This window comes from Labrus mixtus, chromosome 14 (genome assembly GCF_963584025.1).
Source record: "Labrus mixtus chromosome 14, fLabMix1.1, whole genome shotgun sequence".
Lineage (NCBI taxonomy): Eukaryota > Metazoa > Chordata > Actinopteri > Labriformes > Labridae > Labrus > Labrus mixtus.
Genome location: NC_083625.1, coordinates 1,227,434 through 1,247,694, shown reverse-complemented (window position 1 = coordinate 1,247,694; position 20,261 = coordinate 1,227,434). Strand labels below are relative to the sequence as shown.

Below are 20,261 nucleotides of genomic sequence, written 5' to 3'. Positions count from 1 at the left end.
GCCTCGTCACCTGCTCTCCAGTGAGGTAATGGATGTTACCTGGCATACCCCGTGGGGGGTAACCGAAGCACTCAGCCAAAGTCTGTGCAAACCCATCCAGACACCCGTACACCTGCTCCTCAGATACAGCCACACTGTTCTCTGACCCTTCAGATCCAGAAGAACAACTGGGTGATTTTGAGGGTCTCTGAGCCAAGTTATTCTCCTCTGTTGTGTTATTTCTAAAGATCTCATAGATGCCTTTAGAAACACGGTCAATTATCTCCACACACATTTCTATTAGAAGTTTTTTGGTCTGATTGTCAAATGACCCTGCCTCCACATTGGTCAATTGTACCTGCGTCATCTGTTCAAGGAAGGAGTGGATAATGGGGCGAAGAGTATCATTGTTGAACAACAAATCTGTCTGTTGCATCTTATCCATGTTGCTTGAGGAATTCATTGTGTTGGTTGTTTATGTTTGCTTTGTGTTTCCTAAAAGTGACACAAATGTTGAAGTTACAAACGCCTATGTAACGTTTGAATCCGCTCAAGTAAAGTTTGAATCCCCTGAAGTAAAGTTTGAATCCCCTGAAGTAAAGTTTGAATCTCTGTCTCCTGTAAGCTGTCCTGTGAGAAAGCTGATGGAATGTGTTGGAGGTTCTATTTATATACTCTGCTTGGAATCTTGGCCTTTGATCTATGACATCACAACAGATCAAAGGCAAATCTCCTGTCACTCAAACATGACATTGTTTATGTTCAAAAACTATATTTAAAAAATGCTCATTTACATATTATGTCAAGTACAAACAAAAACATATTACACGAGAGCTGATCCAAATAAATAATTAAACAACAACCCTACTGAAACATGATTAACATATTTTATCTGGTTAGTTTAACTCAAGTTAAAAGCAACGACTGGTTAAGTAGTGAATGATTATTTGTGTACAGCTGTAAGAAACAAGGGTGGTTCATTGAATCTTTATAATCTGTAGTTTAATATGGTAAACTAGAAGTCTTCATCATGAAAATTATGCCTTTCTTTTGTCAGAAGAAGAAGAAACTATCTGGGGGGATTGAGATGTGGGAAGAGAAATCAGAGCCAAGAGAGAGTCAAAATTTGCCAGGCTGGGGGATGGAAACACACACACATCCAGAGTTTTTCAGGAGTGTTCTGAAAATGTGAAAGCCCTTTATGTAGGCTTCTTCATACCAACGCGACCCAACAGTGTTTGCTTCAGCGTATATCTGACGCAGACGTATGAATAAGGCTTCAGACTTAATGTCATGCAACTATTTGTTTGAAGCCCACTGAAACTTGCAGCCTTTCACCACGGCCACTCAGAGGACTTGCAGATAGATAGGGATTTGAAATCAAGGTGGAGGGTGGAAAGTTGGATGTTCCTGTCGTTTTTGTTGAGAGAGGTGTCATCACTTCTGCAATGAAAGCCGTTGTAATGTAATGCTCTCAAGGTGATTACAGTGAGTAATTAATATGAATAGACATCTAACCTTTAACAGCCACCTCTCATGTCTTTAAAGCATGATGGATCCTCAATAGATCTGAAAAGGTCAAAAAGGTCAGATGGTGTATCCTGCCTGTTGAAAGCTGTGATGAGGAGAATTGAAAAGGTGAACAGATGTGGAAAAAAAGAGCAGCTCAGTTTCTCTCTTTCCTCTTTCTCGTTAATAAAAAAGATGCATCCCTGTTAGAGAGATGAAGAGTGTGAGCTGATTTCAGGGGTGAATGTGGCTTTATTGGCGGCTCTCCAGAGAGCTAACAAAGTGTTTCGTTGTCTGGATTTGTTTCTCAAGGGCAGAGCGTCCCGCGCCTGCCAGCGGGCACTCTGCTCTGTGCTGTTTGTGCCCGAGATTTCATTTGGGAGCTAACAACATTTTGCGACTGTCGTTCTACGCACACCGCCGCAACCGCAGAGAGACAGGGAGAGAGGGGAAAAATTGAAACGTTAAAAGGAAATGAATAAGACCCTGAGGCACTCCCCACATAAAGGGCTTCTGATTTTCTATTTGTTTCTCAATCTGAGGCTCCGCTGGGCTGACCGACAACCGGCATTAAAAAACCAATGAAAGGAAGCATCATGGCCTCCCCGTCTTTCAACCTGGTGTGTGTGTGTGTGTGTGTGTGTGTGTGTGTGTGTGTGTGTTTGTGTGTGTGTGTGTGTTTGTGTGTGTTTGTGGGGACCCGGGTTGTGTAAAATTTGTGTACATAATATTTTTAATGCACAATTTCACCCATCATGAATAGAAGAGTCCCGCGGTTAATTCCCCGCGCTGGTGGCACGTCGTCTTGTTCTTGCAGTGCGATGATCTCGTGCTCGATACATAATTCACTTGGTGTAGCCTAAGCTCTCTGAACCCCACCATGACGTCCCTGCGGAGGGATTGTGGGGGAGCAGCAGAGCAGGGTAGACACTTAAATTTCTCATCTTTTTGATCATTTATTCATGTGTCTTCTCTTGAAAACCACAAAGGAGGAAAATAAATGTTTTACCACGCTAGTGACTCCTGAATTTGTCCAACATCAAGTAGATAGACGGACAAGAAAGCGTGTGCTCACGGTGGATTCACGATGTGTCTCTCTAAATAATATACCGCTTACCGTGTCCTGAGGTACATTTTGTCAGTATTTGGGGCTATATAAATTAGGGTTGTCACGATACCAGAATTTTAAACTTCGACATGATCCCTGTAAAAAATGAAGACGATAGTAAAAAATCCTGCAGTTCCTTGAGTGTCCACTAGAGGCTGGCTGCAGAAGCACAGGAAGTCACATACACACCCATTCTAAAAAGTCTGTTTTTACAGCAGAGATTAACATGTTTACAGCCTGGTTCAAAAAACCAAATAGGTGTGATTAGCTCATGTCTCGATGGACACACACTGTACGGGGGGGGTGAATGTTTTGATGACTCATCAGTTTTGATTTGATGAAGGATAAGAGTTAATCACAATAAGGCATGTAGCTGACCTGATTGACAGGTGGGCGCGGTGTAACGGTTTGTCAGGAGGTTTAAAACCCGCCTCAGCTCCAGCTCTCAGCCTGTCGTTAGGTTGACTGAAAGTTAGACTGAGACAGCATTTCCAGCATGGAGACCGCCATTGATGGGACTCCAGTGCCCCTTGCAGGGACAGACGGGTGACACCACTCAGGCTTTGTCCAGTAATATGGGTATGGCTATGGGTAAAGCAAACAAAGGAATAGAAGCTCAGGTATGATCCTTGAAGAGTTTCCCGTCATGGAGGTTAAATGAAAGTCATCAGTATGTGAATGACTGCTTCACTGTGTGTTCTTTAAACTGACATCTGTGAACATCATAATTCACAGAAACATGCTCTAACATGACAGAAAGCCGAGTGTGTGAGCTCAAACCTCTCTGTGCGTGTCTGTGAGTGAAATAGCTGCAGGGCAGAGGCACTCGTCTGTACATTAGCGACTAATTGGTGTAGACATTACACAAGTTGTATAATTGTGTGTGCGTGCTGCAAGGTGGTTTGTAGAAGAGTTACTTGTTTGTGTTCGCTCAGCTCCACTCAGCTTACTGTCTTCATCCGTTTAATCATCCAGTTAGTTCCCGTGTAATAAAAGACAACACAACTATCAAGTGCTGTATCCTTCATGTGCACAGCAGAGCTCGTTAATAACTTTTAAAGACAGTAATGTCAGCAAAATGAAGAATCATGAACGTAACACTCGACTCAAATCAATATTAGTGATGCAAATGGGAAAATTAAAGACATTTACAACAGTAGATGATGCAATTAAAAAAAATCATAAAGCTTTGTTTGCCTTTTTTCCGTCATCGCTGCCTGGAGACATGAGATCATCCTCTTCCTGGTGATGCAGACACTCAGTACGTTTACATGCAGTTATATCGAGCTACGCTTAACAGTCACATATTGTGCCAAATCCTCTTCACCATGTTTCTCTAACACTAATATGTGCCCCTAGTCTGTCTACAAACCCCCCAATGATGAGAAAAGTCCATCCTCTCCGTCCTTTTTGTCTGCTCTACTTTTCCATCTGACCCCAAAAAGTTATCTCTTTGACGGGCTGTAGACGCAAGCAGAGTCAAGTTATCGCAAATATTACTGTACTGCAACACCTGTTGGTTTGACCTGATAACTGCTCTCATCTGGCAAACCGAGGGGCGTCCAAAACGGCCATGTGGGGGGTCGCCTTAAAGCCGCCTACCTTCTCTGGTCCAAACAAATCCAGAGCATTCAGGACCAGAATCTAAAGTTAGACGGAGGACATACTGGCTGCTGCATTGTTGTCAGAGAAGCCAGCACTTCAACATGTTTCCTTAATGATCAGATAGTAAGATACCTTTATCATCTCACTCTCTACACATCTCACTGATTGGACCTCTAAATCCTTATTTACAGGACTTTTTATAGAAAGTTGTATCATTAATGTTTCTCCACGTTTCCTGCATGTGTGTATTTGTGCTTAAAGACATGTGAGTAAAAAAAAAAAAAAAAAGACAGTAACGGTGAAAGTTTGAGGGAGAAAATGAAAAAAAAAAAAAGATGAAGCCTTTTGCTCTTTTGTGAAGTTGCTGCTGCTTTGTTGCCGTGGGACCAAGCTAGCCTTCAACCTGAGATTGGGGGCACTTGCCTGCTGAAATTGGGGCCAGAAGATGGCATTTTATCCGAAAATACACTCAGAGCTGCTCTGGGCTGACAGGAGCTTTGGCGCTGTGGTGACAGGCGGATGCATGCGCCAGATCACACACATCCGGATCAGGAAAGTGAAGGCCAATTAGGAGCAGCACACACCAAAGACTCTGAGTCCCCGCCAACACGCAAAATGTGTGACCTTTATGACAATACCAAACCCAAAAGACGTTTTTTTTTGTTCATCGCTCCTCTCCGCCTGCTCCTCTGAGGATGTTTTCTCTCCATTTAAATTTAATTTATTAGCAGAATAACACATGATAATAATGAGGAGTGAGAGGCTGAGGAGTTCAAAAGAGAAAACAAAAAATAAATAGATGAGGACATGAGAGAGGAAACATCTTTTAGGAAACATAATTACATTCTGCTGGAGTTTAGTATCAATGAAGCACCTTGAAAAAAAATTAAAAAGCAATTTATCTTCCATGCTCGGACGAAGAATACCATTTTCTAGAATAAATCTGATTTGTAGCTGAAAAAATCATGTGCACAAAACTCCTGAAAACTCCCATAAGAAGGTTTACCATAGAACCAGTACCAGGAGTAAACCTCATGGGGTGTGCCTGCTCCACTTTTCAGAAAATGTGTGCTCAAACAGGCCGTCTGGAGATTTTCCCTTCATGACATCACAAAGGGCAGTAGCCCCTCCCCCAGGTGGGTGACACTCCCACAGCTAGGTGTTTGTTCTGCCCTCTGAGCCTGCCTTCTCACCGTAAACAATAGGACATGGAGCGAGAAAGACACCCAAGACCTTCCAGAGAGGGGGCGTGGTCAGACACTGCTCATTTACATATTTAAAGGTACAGACACAAACAGCCTGTTCTGAGCAGCGCTGAAATAGATGAATTGGGTGCCTCGGCAGTGCTCAGGAAGTGGACTGGCACCTCTCCAGCTACCAGACCAATTTCCGGTCCGTGCCGGGACTTGAACCAGCGACCCTCCGATTCCCAACCCAGGTCCCTACTGCCGCCCCAAATGTTTAAAACGACAAAAAATTGTGTTTACAAGGAGTCTGAAAGTCCCCATGAAACCTTACTTTAAGCTCATAAAGTTCTCGCTCTTTTTGGCAGCCTGTGAGCTTCCAGCAATGCCACTCACCTCCAGCTTAGCGTTTGCTGTGTTTTTTTTTTTTTTAAAAAGGCACTGAAGCAGCTCTGAGGATGACTGTGGGCCGCTCTCGCTCCGAGCTGTGGTCGGAGTGAAGGGATGAAGAACAGTGAAGCTGACAGCTTTGTACTTAGGGGAGGAGTTGTGGTAGCTGCTGTCACACTAACACAACTAGCAGAGCCATCACAGTGAGGCTGCGACAGAGTGACAGACACACACTCCAGGCTCTATTTTGGTGTGGCTGTGTGGCACAGAAACACACGAGGTACACGGTGACTCAATGTGCGTTGCAGTGAGGTTAGAGGTGTTCAGTACAGTTTTAAGGGTCAGTTTGAGCCCGGCACGATTCAACAAGCTGCTGAAAGTAAACTCAGCGACTCAAAAGAAAGACACAATCCTTCACAGATACTTTTTAAAAACCTCTTCATGTTAATTAAAGAAATATGCATAATGCTCGACTGGCTACTTGAAGACTGCAGCTGCTTCTCTCTTCATCTCTAAATCAATTTTGGCAGTGGAGCAAATTTAGCATTGATTGTCTGCACTTGTCGATGTTGTAATTAATTCCCTTATTTACTTATTTGTTATCTATGATCTATTGGCCCACATTTACCAGCTTCTGCAGTTACTTTATATAAGTCAATTGTCTACAGTTCCCCCTTCTCCCCTCTGTATCGTATCAAAATCTGCACTTTTTAGTTTTTCACTATTATATAATCACAGGTCCAGAAACTAGAGGGCCCTGTTTATCAGAACTACACACGCAATGACCTTAAACACGGAACACATGAAATCGCACGTCAGAGGCAGAATCTTGTTTTGACAAGCTGCTACTGCAGGTGTACCCATGTTGGGTCGAGGGTTCAATCCCCAGCTCCTGCAGCCACATGTCCGATGTGTCCCCGGGCAAGACTCTTAACCCCAAGTTGCTGCTGCTGCTTCGTCAGCGGTGCATAAATGTGTATGAATTGATGAGTAAATACTGATGGAATCTTTACTCAGTAGCCTCTACCATCAGTGTATGGATGGATGAGTTAATACTGATGGACTCTTTACTCAGCGGCCTCTACCATCAGTGTGTGAATGTGTATGAATTGATGAGTAAATACTGATGGAATCTTTACTCAGCGGCCTCTACCATCAGTGTATGGATGGATGAGTTAATACTGATGGACTCTTTACTCAGCGGCCTCTACCATCAGTGTGTGAATGTGTATGAATTGATGAGTAAATACTGATGGAATCTTTACTCAGCGGCCTCTACCATCAGTGTGTGAATGTGTATGAATGGATGAGTTAATACTGATGGAATCTTTACTCAGCGGCCTCTACCATCAGTGTGTGAATGTGTATGAATTGATGAGTAAATACTGATGGAATCTTTACTCAGCGGCCTCTACCATCAGTGTGTGAATGTGTATGAATTGATGAGTAAATACTGATGGAATCTTTACTCAGCGGCCTCTACCATCAGTGTGTGAATGTGTATGAATTGATGAGTAAATACTGATGGAATCTTTACTCAGCGGCCTCTACCATCAGTGTGTGAATGTGTATGAATGTATGAGTTAATACTGATGGAATCTTTACTCAGCGGCCTCTACCATCAGTGTATGGATGGATGAGTTAATACTGATGGACTCTTTACTCAGCGGCCTCTACCATCAGTGTGTGAATGTGTATGAATTGATGAGTAAATACTGATGGAATCTTTACTCAGCGGCCTCTACCATCAGTGTATGGATGGATGAGTTAATACTGATGGACTCTTTACTCAGCGGCCTCTACCATCAGTGTGTGAATGTGTATGAATTGATGAGTAAATACTGATGGAATCTTTACTCAGCGGCCTCTACCATCAGTGTGTGAATGTGTATGAATGGATGAGTTAATACTGATGGAATCTTTACTCAGCGGCCTCTACCATCAGTGTGTGAATGTGTATGAATTGATGAGTAAATACTGATGGAATCTTTACTCAGCGGCCTCTACCATCAGTGTGTGAATGTGTATGAATTGATGAGTAAATACTGATGGAATCTTTACTCAGCGGCCTCTACCATCAGTGTGTGAATGTGTATGAATTGATGAGTAAATACTGATGGAATCTTTACTCAGCGGCCTCTACCATCAGTGTGTGAATGTGTATGAATGTATGAGTTAATACTGATGGAATCTTTACTCAGCGGCCTCTACCATCAGTGTATGGATGGATGAGTTAATACTGATGGACTCTTTACTCAGCGGCCTCTACCATCAGTGTGTGAATGTGTATGAATGGATGAGTTAATACTGATGGAATCTTTACTCAGCGGCCTCTACCATCAGTGTATGGATGGATGAGTTAATACTGATGGACTCTTTACTCAGCGGCCTCTACCATCAGTGTGTGAATGTGTATGAATGGATGAGTTAATACTGATGGACTCTTTACTCAGCGGCCTCTACCATCAGTGTGTGAATGTGTATGAATGGATGAGTTAATACTGATGGACTCTTCACACAGCGGCCTCTACCATCAGTGTGTGAATGTGTATGAATTGATGAGTAAATACTGATGGAATCTTTACTCAGCGGCCTCTACCATCAGTGTGTGAATGTGTATGAATGTATGAGTTAATACTGATGGAATCTTTACTCAGCGGCCTCTACCATCAGTGTGTGAATGTGTATGAATTGATGAGTAAATACTGATGGAATCTTTACTCAGCGGCCTCTACCATCAGTGTGTGAATGTGTATGAATGGATGAGTTAATACTGATGGACTCTTCACACAGCGGCCTCTCCCATCAGTGTGTGATTGTGTAGGTGTGAAAACGCTTTGAGTAGTCAGAAGACGAGAAAATAAATATACGAGCTCAAACCCATTTACCATCGACATTCACACAGGCATTAGCGAGGCTCTGACTCGGTCAGGAACAGTAAAATAATCACATTTGAGGATTATTTGGACAAACCTCTAATTTGGCCACTCCCCCTCAGAATTATGCTAAAACTTGTCTAGTGTTTATTAATCTCTATATTGCCCTCCTCTTCCTTGTCCCCCATTTTTGTTCACACCAAAGAGCAAACCTGACACCTGTGTTCCAAGCTCTGATTTCTCTGCAATCTAATTGGTTACAGGTGTATAATGATGTTAGCTTGTGAGGTAACAGGTCACTTCCTGAGCAGATAAATGAGGAAAACTACAAGGACTCATTCCTCTCAGGCTCCTTTGTTTATTTACAAAATATGAAATGACACAAAGTACAAGAACAGGTGAAGTGTTCTCTTATCAGACGATCTACAGGCTGTGTCGTATGGTTCTGTTCTTCAGGCTCTGGACGTACTCTTTGGCCTGGTCGAAGCTCGTCCTCTCCTCTGTTTGCGGCGGGGAGCCCTCCACCAGTTTTACGAAGTAGTGACAGTAAACTTTGTCCATGATGCCGTACCTGCCGCGACCATGGTAACGTATCCGCTTCAGGTACTTCCCTTTGCCGGAGTTCGACTCAGCTGGAGGAGAGGAGAGAGGAGGGGTGAAAGAGGGGAGGAGAGGAGGGATGAAAGAGGGGAGGAGAGATGAGGGGTGAAAGAGGGGAGGAGAAGAGGGATGAAAGAGGGGAGGAGAGAGGAGAGAGGAGAGGAGGGATGAAAGAGGGGAGGAGAGGAGGAGAGAGGATAGGAGAGGAGAGGAGAGAGGAGGGATTAAAGAGGAGAGGAGAGAGGGTAGAAGAGGAAGAGAGGAGGGAAGGGGAGAGGAGGGTAGAGAAGAGGGGAGGAGACAGGAGGGGAGGAGAGAGAGGAGGAGGAGAGGAGAGAGGAAGAGAGAGGATAGGAGGGGAGGGATTAAAGAGGAGAGGGGAGGAGAGAGGAGGGATTAAAGAGGAGAGGGGAGGAGAGAGGAGGGATTAAAGAGGGGAGGAGATAAGGTAGAGTTTAATTCATTTCACTTGATGAAGTCAAGACTGCGCCGGCTTATCTGTAACAGCGTCTGCAAATAAACGACTCACTCTGCACTCTTCTGATACTCGATACTAACACAGATTTAAAATAAGACATGCTCGTCCCAAACGTTCAACATGTGGTGACAGCCCGTCCGTGCTGCAGACACTTACCCACATACAAGTTGGATTTGTACTCTACGTTGTGATTTTTCACCGCCATCTCCTGAGCTTCCAGAAGAACCTGAGCGAGCAAACACACAGGAAGTGACATTGAGACAAAGGCTTTAACGGGGCGCTGTGATTGGACAAAACATCAATCGATCGACAGTGGGGAGTTTTGTCTTTCACGGCTCCTTTGTTGAACACACACACACACACACACACACACACACACACACACACACACACACACACACACACACACACACACACACACACACACACACACACACACACACACACACACACACACACACACACACACACACACACACACACACACACACACACACACACACACACACACACACACACACACACACACACACACACACACACACACACACACACACCTCTTTCATGATTTTGGCTCCTTTCTTGTCGTTGAACTCGAGCTGTGTGATGGCCTGGTCGATGCTCATCCCTCGGATCTGTGAAGGACAATGAACAGTGAGCTGAATCAGCAGCGTTACAAGTTGCTCCGGCGCTTCACACGGCGAGTGGAGCAAGAGTAACAAAGTCAAACAGAAAGGTTTACTGCTCGCTGTTATTCAGCTGCTGATGAACGAGTCGTACCATCTTAGCCAGGTACCACATCTTGTCTTTACTGTATTTAATCTGCCGCCTGCTGTGGAAGATCTCCTGAAGAGAGAGGGAGAAAGGTTGAGGTGAGTTCTGGTTAAGGTTGCTGCATACCTGCAGACGGTAAAGTTGGTGCCTTCTTGGCTCATGTAGATGAAAGACACCAAATCCCAGAATGCACAGCACCGCAGGCCACTCCCACTAAGGTCCTCTAGTTCAGAATCAGAATCAGAACGGTCTTCCAAGCAATATGGCGGACGTTAAGTTTGGATTCTGGGAGTGAGTTCCCACCCACTGATCTGTGATTGGTCTGTAGCTTCAGTGGTTGAAAATATGAGGAACTAGCGTTGTAGTTTCACCCCGCTAACCGCAACAGCTTCCAGTGGCGCAGAAATTGTCATTTTGCGTCACTGGAAGCTCCTTTACAGACTCAGAAATACAAAGATTTCACATCTCAGGGGAAAATGAGGGCGGGATGCACGACCATTGAAAAACACTACCAGGTTTCTACTGATACAAAGATTAATGCTAATGGGTGAAGTATCCCTTTAAGAACAGCTGTTTGTTTCTGCCCGCTCGCTGTCAGGGTGTCAGCTGTAAAAGGTCATCATGTCAGTTATTCTTGTTCTGATGCTGCAGATTACTGACTCAGATTCTGGGACGTAAACACCGAACACATTCTAAGGTCGACGTCGAGGCTACGCGCCGTCTGGACAATATAACCCCACGAGTAACGAGTCACCAAAGGATTTTTTTACTTTTAAGCATCTGACCGGGACGTCACAACACTCCACACTTCACGTGACCATCGTTCAGACTCACTGCTGGTCTGCGCGGTTCATCCGGCAGCTGAGGAGGATAAACGGTCAGGTTCCTCCGGTCCCAGCTTCTGAAGTCCAGTGAAGCGCTCGTGTGTAGACATGAGATCTGCTGGGGACCGAGAAGCAGGAACCTGGAGGCAAACACAAATGAAACTGATTATTTTGTTTTTATTGTTTATATTTCTCTCTGAGACAACTGAGGTCAAGAAATTGGTTTAGAAGTTAAAGGAAGAATGTGTGACTTTTTGATCCAGTAGATGTCGCCCTTGAGCTCCAGCATGAAACCAAAACAAACTGCTGTTAGGCCACGCCTCCTCCATACTGATTGTTGTGTTAGTTTACATTTCATGTAAACTGACACAGAATGAGCGTGATCTAAAAACTCTTACTAACATCCAAATAATCAGTGAGTATGTTCTTCTTCTTCTCTCTAGTTCTTGACTAAAACAGCTTTTATACACAAGGGGAGGAGCCGGCCGTCCTGTCCATGTAAACACGGCTCTGACAACAACACAGCCAGCGGGACTCGAGCTTCTCCCTCATTGTAGACAGTCATGACTCAGAGACATATTTACACAGGACAGACTTTATGATTTATTATTGATGTGGTATTTAAAAACGTTACTGTCTCTTTAAGTGGAAACATGGTATTTAAAAACGTTACTGTCTCTTTAAGTGGAAACATGGTATTTAAAAACGTTACTGTCTCTTTAAGTGGAAACATGGTATTTAAAAACGTTACTGTCTCTTTAAGAGGAAACACAGACTGATGGACAAACACGGTGTTATGACCTAACGTGCTGCTTTGTGCAGTAAAAACGTTACTGTCTCTTGAAGAGGAAACACAGACAGGTGTGAGAGCAGGTCAGCTCCGTTTGTCCTCTGCAAAGTCTCACCTGTGTTTAATCGTGCTTACCTTTGACGTAACCCTTCAGATATGTTCCTCATGAAAGCGACACCTGAAAACAAGTATAAACCAGTTAAAGCAGTGTCGGTAAACACGTTTAGTTATAGAATATATCAGATGTGTTTCTTCATTTTCCTCACCGCGTCCTGTCATTGCAGTCGCCATGTTGTAATTTTGCGACAGTACAGTGTTCGCTTTACTGTAATGACGTAAAGCGTAAATAAATAACTGTGTTTTGGAAGGATATTATATTAACGGTATTTTATTTTATTATGGTCAAAGTATTCTTCTTTATTTTATCATGTTGTTTCCTAAAGGGAAGTTTAAAAGAAAAAACGCATTTGTTTTTAAGCAAACTCGAGGTAGTTTGAACCAACCAGGACTCCGTACTCGGCGACAGTGATATTTACGACACCATGCTGGTCGTACGGCCGTGAATGTAGTTGCTACGACAGGGAAGGTACCATGTGAGAAGTTAGTTTTGGCTTCATCAGACTGTTTAAAGGAGAATTAGTGAAGATTTAAACAGTTAAAAGGATCATGAACGAGAGGTCACTTCCCGCGTCTCCCAACTGGTACTGCTCGCGCTGCAGTGACGTCAGCAGCAGTGGTTTACTGGGAGTGGGAGCTAAGAACAACATCTATCTGATCCATGTGTCTGCATCCTCCTGCAGGGTCACAGGTGAGTCTGCTGTCCACATCAAGGTGATCAGGTCTGCAGGTGTTCAGGTCTGTAGGTGATCAGGTCTGCAGGTGTTCAGGTCTGTAGGTGATCAGGTGTGCAGGTGTTCAGGTCTGTAGGTGATCAGGTCTGCAGGTGATCAGGTCTGTAGGTGATCAGGTCTGCAGGTGTTCAGGTCTGTAGGTGATCAGGTCTGCAGGTGATCAGGTCTGCAGGTGATCAGGTGTGCAGGTGATCAGGTCTGCAGATGATCAGGTCTGTAGCTGATCAGGTCTGTAGGTGATCAGGTCTGCAGGTGATCAGGTCTGTAGCTGATCAGGTCTGCAGGTGATCAGGTCTGCAGATGATCAGGTCTGTAGCTGATCAGGTCTGTAGGTGATCAGGTCTGCAGGTGATCAGGTCTGTAGCTGATCAGGTCTGCAGGTGATCAGGTCTGCAGCTGATCAGGTCTGCAGGTGATCAGGTGTGCAGCTTGTGTAGTGGTGTAATAGGAGAGAAGGGGGACCAAGAATCAAGCACGCCATTTTCTATGTATTTTAATGTTATATTATTAATAAGCTCAAAATTCAGAAATACAAAAAAAGTTGAATAAATCTTTAATCTTAAGATTTCAATTTCAAAAATAATCTGCAATTAATACAATTCTACTATTTATCCATCAGAGAGGTAGAACAACAAAAGCAAGGATCTCAAACAGACAGCTTTAAGTCTGATCGGACACACAGATGCTGACAGGAAGTGACCAGAGGTGCTGACAGGAAGTGGCCAGAGGCTGAGCACGACATCAACAGCTGTTCTTAAGCGTTCTAATCAATATCCTAAAATCATCATTATCAAACAAAACCATCATCATTAAGTTAGTAGGTATTCATGAAAGAGCTGGGTCTTTAGCTTTTTCTTAAAGGTGCAGAGGGACTCTGCAGATCACATGGAGTTTGGAAGTTCATTCCTCCACCGGGGGGCGACAGAGGAGAAGAGTCTAGTCAGAGACTTAGGACCCTGTTGTGAAGGTTGGATCAGACGCCTTTCATTGGCAGAGTGTAGTGGGGGGGAGGGAGTGTAGACCTGGATCAGAGAGTTAAAGTGAGGAGGAGACGTTTCTGTGTCTGTTTTGTAAGCGAGCAGCAGAGTTTTAAATTTGATGTGAGCAGTAACTGGGAGCCAGTGGAGGGAGATGTGCTGGTTTGTGGAGGAGACTACATGAAATCTTTGCAAGTGAAAAATAACTAACTTGACTATTAAAGGAGCAGTATGTAACTCTGACTCCTAGTGTTTAAAATGGGTACTGCAGTCTAAATTCTAAACATCATAGAGAGCTGTCTCCCCCCCCCCCCCCCCCCCCCTCCTCTCTAGAGTCCATGCTCACACAGGTCACCATGTGGTGGACTCTGAAGCTTCAGTGTTTATCCAGCTCTGCATGGGTCTGTAAACCTTTCTGTGTTCTAACCTCTCTCCATTTTTCAAAAGCATCTCCAATATTGATCCTAGTTTGAGCACGTTTCTGCTCGTGGAGCTTATTAGAAACATGCAGAGGCTTTTTAGGTCGGGTACAATCACTTCTATCTGAACCACTTCTCTTGACCGCTTCCATCACTGCAACACCTGTTGACCTGATAACTGCTCTCATATCTGGCAAACCGAGGGGCGTCCAAAACTGCCGTGTGGGGGGGCGTGTCTTAAAAGCGCCTACCTTCTCTGGTCCAAACAAATCCAGAGCATTCAGGAGCAGAATCTAAAGTTAGAAGGAGGACATACTGGCTGCTGCATTGTTGTCAGGGAAGCCAGCACTTCAACATGTTTCCTTAATGATCAGATAGTAAGATACCTTTATCATCTCACTCTCTACACATCTCACTGATTGGACCTTTAATTACTCATCTATGCAGCTCATCTGCCGACTCATCATCCTACATTTTCTGTAGAGCAGAAACATCACTAGCTTGTTCATCAGTTTTGGAGGGTTGTTGTCTTGCTCGTCTCTCTCTTCTGTATGATAGGACAGTGATGTTCTGCTTTGTGTTTCACAGGTGAGCTTGTCGGTCATAAAGACTTGGTGTCGGGCTTTTCTTTCTGTCATCACGTCGGGCAGAGTCACATCTGTGTCAGCTCCTCCACCGATGGCTCCGTCCGCTTCTGGGACTCAGACGACAAGGTGCTCATAAGAGAGGATGCAGCTCATCAGGTGAGTGTTGCATTTCTTCTTTTCTGTTGCGTCATTGCAATATAAACAGTGAGGGGGTTTACAACACGCTGGTGCACCCTGCAGGCTGCAGTAGGCGCTGCACCAATCTTCAGAGGTAATGAGGATGCAGCTCTCTCATTTCTGGAGCTGAAGCTCGTTTTTGTCTTTAGATGTTCAGACGTGAGGATGCAAGATCAATAAGTGAATAAATCAGACCGCGCTGTCGCACTCTGCAGCTCCACATTTCTGTGGCGTCGTTTTGTCAGAGAGCAGCTGACAAACGGGGTCCCGGAGAGAGTGAATTTATCATCCACGCTGGACAGGATGTGCAGGAGGACAAACGGCACAGAATCTCCCGAGGGTGTTTTTTGAAACAGTTGTCAGGGTTACAGAGGGCATTGCTTATTTATCTCCTGCGATTTGCTTGAAATGATGCCTTCAGGGGATCATTTGTTTTCTGTTTAATCTGAAAAATGAAGCCACACACACACTGACTGACAGGCGGTGGGATGTCCATCACTGAGGACAGATTGAGGCATTGAATGGATCTGAATCTCTGTGAATAAATGTAAAAAAATTAACATGTTTTATAAAAACCATGAAATATATGATTTACTGTGTTCTTATTTGATGAAATGTTCAGCGGATAAAGTAAGACATTTGTCTAATAATTCTCTCCTCCGGTTGCAGACGTCCGTCACAGCGCTGCACTGGTCTCCGCTGGATAAAAACCTGGTGGTGTCCGGTGATGAGAAGGGCGTCGTGGTGTGTCACTGGTACAACACGGGAGACACCAGCAGCTTCTTCCCCGAGCCCCGCACCATCTTCTGCCTGAGCTGCTCCCCGCACACCTGGAGCTGCGTGGCTGTGGGGTAAGACGGAGGTCACAAAGAGGACAGGTCGCTCTGCTGCGTCCAGAGATTCAAATCTAAAATTACATCCTTCAATTGCATACATGTTAATTAATCAAACAGAGTCATTCTCACCACTCTGTGTAACTTTTATAAAGATAGTTTATGGAAACTCTTGGCGGGTTTAGCTGTTACTCTTCTGCACATTTTAAAGACCCTCTATAGAAAAGAAGAAGTCATTAAAAGTCACATATTCTCCTCCTCTTCTTCAGTGTAAATAAGTGTCAGAGCTCCTCAAAACATGTGTGTGAAGTGTCTTGTTCTAAATCCACTCTGATCCTGTATTTGATCATGTCTATAAACCCCTCTATTTCAGCCCTGCTCAGAACAGGCTGTTTCTGTGTCTGTACCTTTAAATATGTAAATGAGCTGTGTCTGACCACGCCCCCTCTCTGGAAGGGCTCGGGTGTACTCGGTGCTTTCTCGCTCCAGGTCCTATTGTTTACGGTGAGAAGGCAGACTCAGAGGGCAGAACAAACACCTAGCTGTGGGAGTGTCACCCACCTGGGGGAGGGGCTACTGCCCTTTGTGATGTCATGAAGGGAAAATCTCCAAACGGCACATGTTAGAGTCAGAGGAACATGGATTTTAAATAATATGTCACCTTTAATGTTCGTACGTCGGTCACTTGTCTCTGAAGCCTGAAAAAACCTCAGTCAATCAAAAATACACTTGGACACAAACTGGCATCATTACGAACTCTCTCGTTATATTTGTCTGCAGAAAGTCTTTAAATCCAGACTCATCTCTGGAGCACTCAGGAGGAAATCTTTAATCTCACTTCAGGAATTTTAGAATTGAAACCGTGTCTCTGGTGTCGTCGATGGTGGAAGAAGATCAAAATGTCTTAATGATTTATCAGCCGCAGTTCCAGAGAAAGGATGAAAATATCTGTCATCGTCTTTTTTTTGTTTTCCAAGGTACAAAGACGGGATGATCGTGCTGATCGACGTGAGCAGGAAAGGCGAGGTGATGCATCGTCTGCGCGGACACGATGACGAGATCCATTCGCTCGCTTGGTCGTCTGTGTCCGGCGAGGACGCCCTCTACTGTCGATCTGAGGACGGTGACGGCGGCGGCATGGGAGTGTCTGCGGGAGACGGGAAAGGGTGCTACCTCGCCTCGGGGAGCAAAGACCAGACGGTGAGGGTCTGGAGCTCGACGAGGGGAAAAGGTGAGTCACAGGAGGTCGGACTTTAGACTTCTTGTTACTTTAATTATTAAACTGAAAAACGCCTTCACAAAGTATCTTAGGCGACTATTAAAGGAACAATATGTAACCCCCCCCCACACAGCTGTGATGACTCTGAAGCTGCCGTTCATGAAGAAGAGAGGCTCGGCCGTCGACCCCGGGGTCAAAGAGCGACTGTGGCTCCACGTCCACTGGCCAAAGGGCCGAGCCGCCCAGCTGGTGTCCAGCTGCTTCAGGTACACGAGAGGCCTGACCACGTGGTCATGGAGAGTTACTCTTACAAAACCTAAATGATCTAGTTTATATTCAGCGTGATGGGAAACTCACTTTTTAAAGACTTAAAGGTTTAAGGAATGTTTACACTAAATTATCTAAATTAATAAAAAATTGAATAACCCGCTGTTATATATATTTTTTAGTTGAGTTCTTACATCACTTCAAAAAGCCAGAGAAATCCGTCATCTTAGAGTTGTAACATGACGTGTCTTGTCGCATTAGCCGCCATGACAGAAACGTTGTGCTCACTGTTGCCGTGGAAACACAGCAGCCACGGTATTTCCTTTACAAGCAGACGTGTTAAAACAAAATAAATCAAGACAAACTCTGTTCAAAGAAAAGAAGAAATCAAGGTTAAAGTACTGAAGTGTGTGTGTGTGTGTGTGTGTGTGTGTGTGTGTGTGTGTGTGTGTGTGTGTGTGTGTGTGTGTGTGTGTGTGTGTGTGTGTGTGTGTGTGTGTGTGTGTGTGTGTGTGTGTGTGTGTGTGTGTGTGTGTGTGTGTGTGTGTGTGTGTGTGTGTGTGTGTGTGTGTGTGTGTGTGTGTGTGTGTGTGTGTGTGTGTGTGTGTGTGTGTGTGTGTGTGTGTGTGTGTGTGTGTGTGTGTGTGTGTGTGTGTGTGTGTGTGTGTGTGTGTGTGTGTGTGTGTGTGTGTGTGTGTGTGTGTGTGTGTGTCCAGTGGCGAGCTGGTGATGTGGGACTTGACTCGAGCGGGGAAGCAGAGGTGGACTCTGTTCGGGACGTCTTCAGAGGGTCAGAATCACAACCGGATCGTGTTCAACATGAGCCCGGTGCGTCTGCAGGATGACAGAGAGCTGCTCGTCAGCACCTCCATGGACCGCGAGGTGAGGCGCCTTTCATCGTGGTCATATCAGCGTGGAATCATCACCAGCAGAGTGTTGTTAACCCCCTCACTCGTCCTGCTTCTGTTCCAGATTAAGTGCTGGGACCTGACCTCTCTGGACTGTCTCTGGACTCTGCCCACCCTGGGCGGTTTTGTCTACGCCCTCACCTTCTCCCCCGTGGGTGCAGGGTGCCTGGCGCTCGGCGTCGGGGACAACATGATCCGGGTGTGGAACACGCTGACCACCCAGAACCAGTACGACACCCGGTCCTTCTGGCAGGGCATCAAATCCAAAGTCACAGCGGTAAGAGGATTTTAGGTTCATCCAGTTTGAAATTTTGAATGTCATCTAAATGTTTTAAAATAAAATCCTCCTCTGAGCTGCTGATGACATCACACACACATCTTTAAACTCACAGAGTTACAGCTGTGATCTAACAACCTTACAGTTTTCACTAGAGTCCCTCAAAGGTCAGAGGACGATGACGACATAAATCTGCGTCCCTTCGTCCCTCTTAGAGAGTTTGTGGTCGGATCGTTGTGATCTCTAACAGCAGCTATTATTCCTCTGATGACGCAGAAGAAGAATCTCAGAAGATGAGATGAAGTGTTTTAAGAAACGTCTTCTCTTCTCTGCAGCTGGCGTGGCACCCTCAGAAAGAAGGATCCCTCTCTTTTGGAACAGACGATGGAAAAGTCGGGATTTATGACGTCTTCTCCAACAAGTAAGATTTCGATCTTCTTTATTTTCACCTGTCTTACATCCGGCCGACCAAACAGACGAGTAGACTACAAACCATAAAGCTGTTACACGTTTTAAAGCCCCTCTATAAAAAATAAGTCCTTAAAGGTCACATCTCCTCCTCTTCTTCTTCTTCAGTTTAAATAAGTCTCAGAGCTCCTCAAAACATGTGTGTGAAGTTTCTTGTTCTAAATCCACTCTGATCCTGTATTTGATCATGTCTATAAACCCCTCTATTTCAGCCCTGCTCAGAACAGGCTGTTTCTGTGTCTGTACCTTTAAATATGTAAAGGAGCTGTGTCTGACCACGCCCCCTCTCTGGAAGGGCTTGGGTGTACTTGGTGCTTTCTCGCTCCATGTCCTATTGTTTACGGTGAGAAGGCAGACTCAGAGGGCAGAACAAACACCTAGCTGTGGTAGGGTCACCCACCTGGGGGAGGGGCTACTGCCCTTTGTGATGTCATGAAGGGAAAATCTCCAAACGGCCTGTTTGAGCACACAGAATGGGTTTGGGTTTGTAGACAGACTAGAGACATATGTTAGAGTTAGAGGAACATGGTGAAGTGGATTTTAAATATGTGACCTTTAAAAGTAAGAAAACGGTCAAAACTGAACAGTTTGATGTAAACGACTGAAGCAAAACTGGAAAAATGTCGATGTTAAATGCAGATGAAATCTCTTGCACTTGGTTTACAGAGTCCTGCTTAAAAATAAAAACCACTGCACGCCTAACGATGCACGATCTTGTGACTGTAAGCATGATTTAAATCTAACACTGAGACTCTCCTGAGGGTCCGGGTATTCAGACCCTGTTGTAGTCTCCCTGGGATGAATCCTCCTGCAGTCATCTCCACTTCATCTTTCCCTGACTCAGTTCCTTTGTTCTGCTTCCTCCCAGGCCTCCTCAGATATCGAGCTCCTATCACCGCAAAACGGTGTACACGCTGGCCTGGGGCCCCCCCGTCCCCCCGATGTCATTTGGTAAGTTCCTAATGAACTTTAAGGTAACGGCTGCTGTTTGCTCTGAATGCTCTGACCCAGCAGAAACACCGGCGCCGGGACGCTGAAGAACCTGCGAGTCAGCGGGAAAAAAAAAAAAAAAAAAAAGCAGAAACATTTGAACACGGCGCTTTATAATCGACTCTTTGATGAAATGAGCTGAGGAAACCCTCGCCGCTCGCCCCCCTCCCC

At 44.9% G+C, this 20,261-nt stretch overlaps 3 protein-coding genes across 3 annotated transcripts in view; 1 reads left to right on the top strand and 2 right to left on the bottom strand.

Annotated features, from left to right (window-relative positions):
* The window catches only part of fam114a2 (family with sequence similarity 114 member A2), a 508,616-nt gene that overhangs the window by 463,099 nt on the left and 25,256 nt on the right, over positions 1-20,261 (bottom strand). The window lies entirely within an intron of this gene.
* Positions 8,990-12,460, bottom strand: mrpl22 (mitochondrial ribosomal protein L22). Its single transcript, XM_061056173.1, has 7 exons — positions 12,384-12,460; positions 12,253-12,295; positions 11,338-11,467; positions 10,510-10,575; positions 10,287-10,364; positions 9,886-9,955; positions 8,990-9,283 (listed from the first exon to the last, which is right to left on the bottom strand). Exons 1-7 carry the CDS (start codon positions 12,406-12,408, stop codon positions 9,075-9,077), a joined length of 621 nt encoding a protein of 206 aa, XP_060912156.1. The 5' UTR covers positions 12,409-12,460; the 3' UTR covers positions 8,990-9,074.
* The window catches only part of gemin5 (gem (nuclear organelle) associated protein 5), a 17,171-nt gene continuing 9,536 nt past the window's right edge, over positions 12,627-20,261 (top strand). The window contains exons 1-9 of the mRNA XM_061056112.1: positions 12,627-12,925; positions 14,953-15,107; positions 15,798-15,979; positions 16,939-17,192; positions 17,314-17,446; positions 18,164-18,329; positions 18,420-18,632; positions 18,968-19,053; positions 19,969-20,051. Coding sequence (XP_060912095.1) covers positions 12,784-12,925; positions 14,953-15,107; positions 15,798-15,979; positions 16,939-17,192; positions 17,314-17,446; positions 18,164-18,329; positions 18,420-18,632; positions 18,968-19,053; positions 19,969-20,051 — 1,414 coding nt within the window. The 5' untranslated portion in view covers positions 12,627-12,783. The remainder of the gene's footprint in view (positions 12,926-14,952; positions 15,108-15,797; positions 15,980-16,938; positions 17,193-17,313; positions 17,447-18,163; positions 18,330-18,419; positions 18,633-18,967; positions 19,054-19,968; positions 20,052-20,261) is intronic.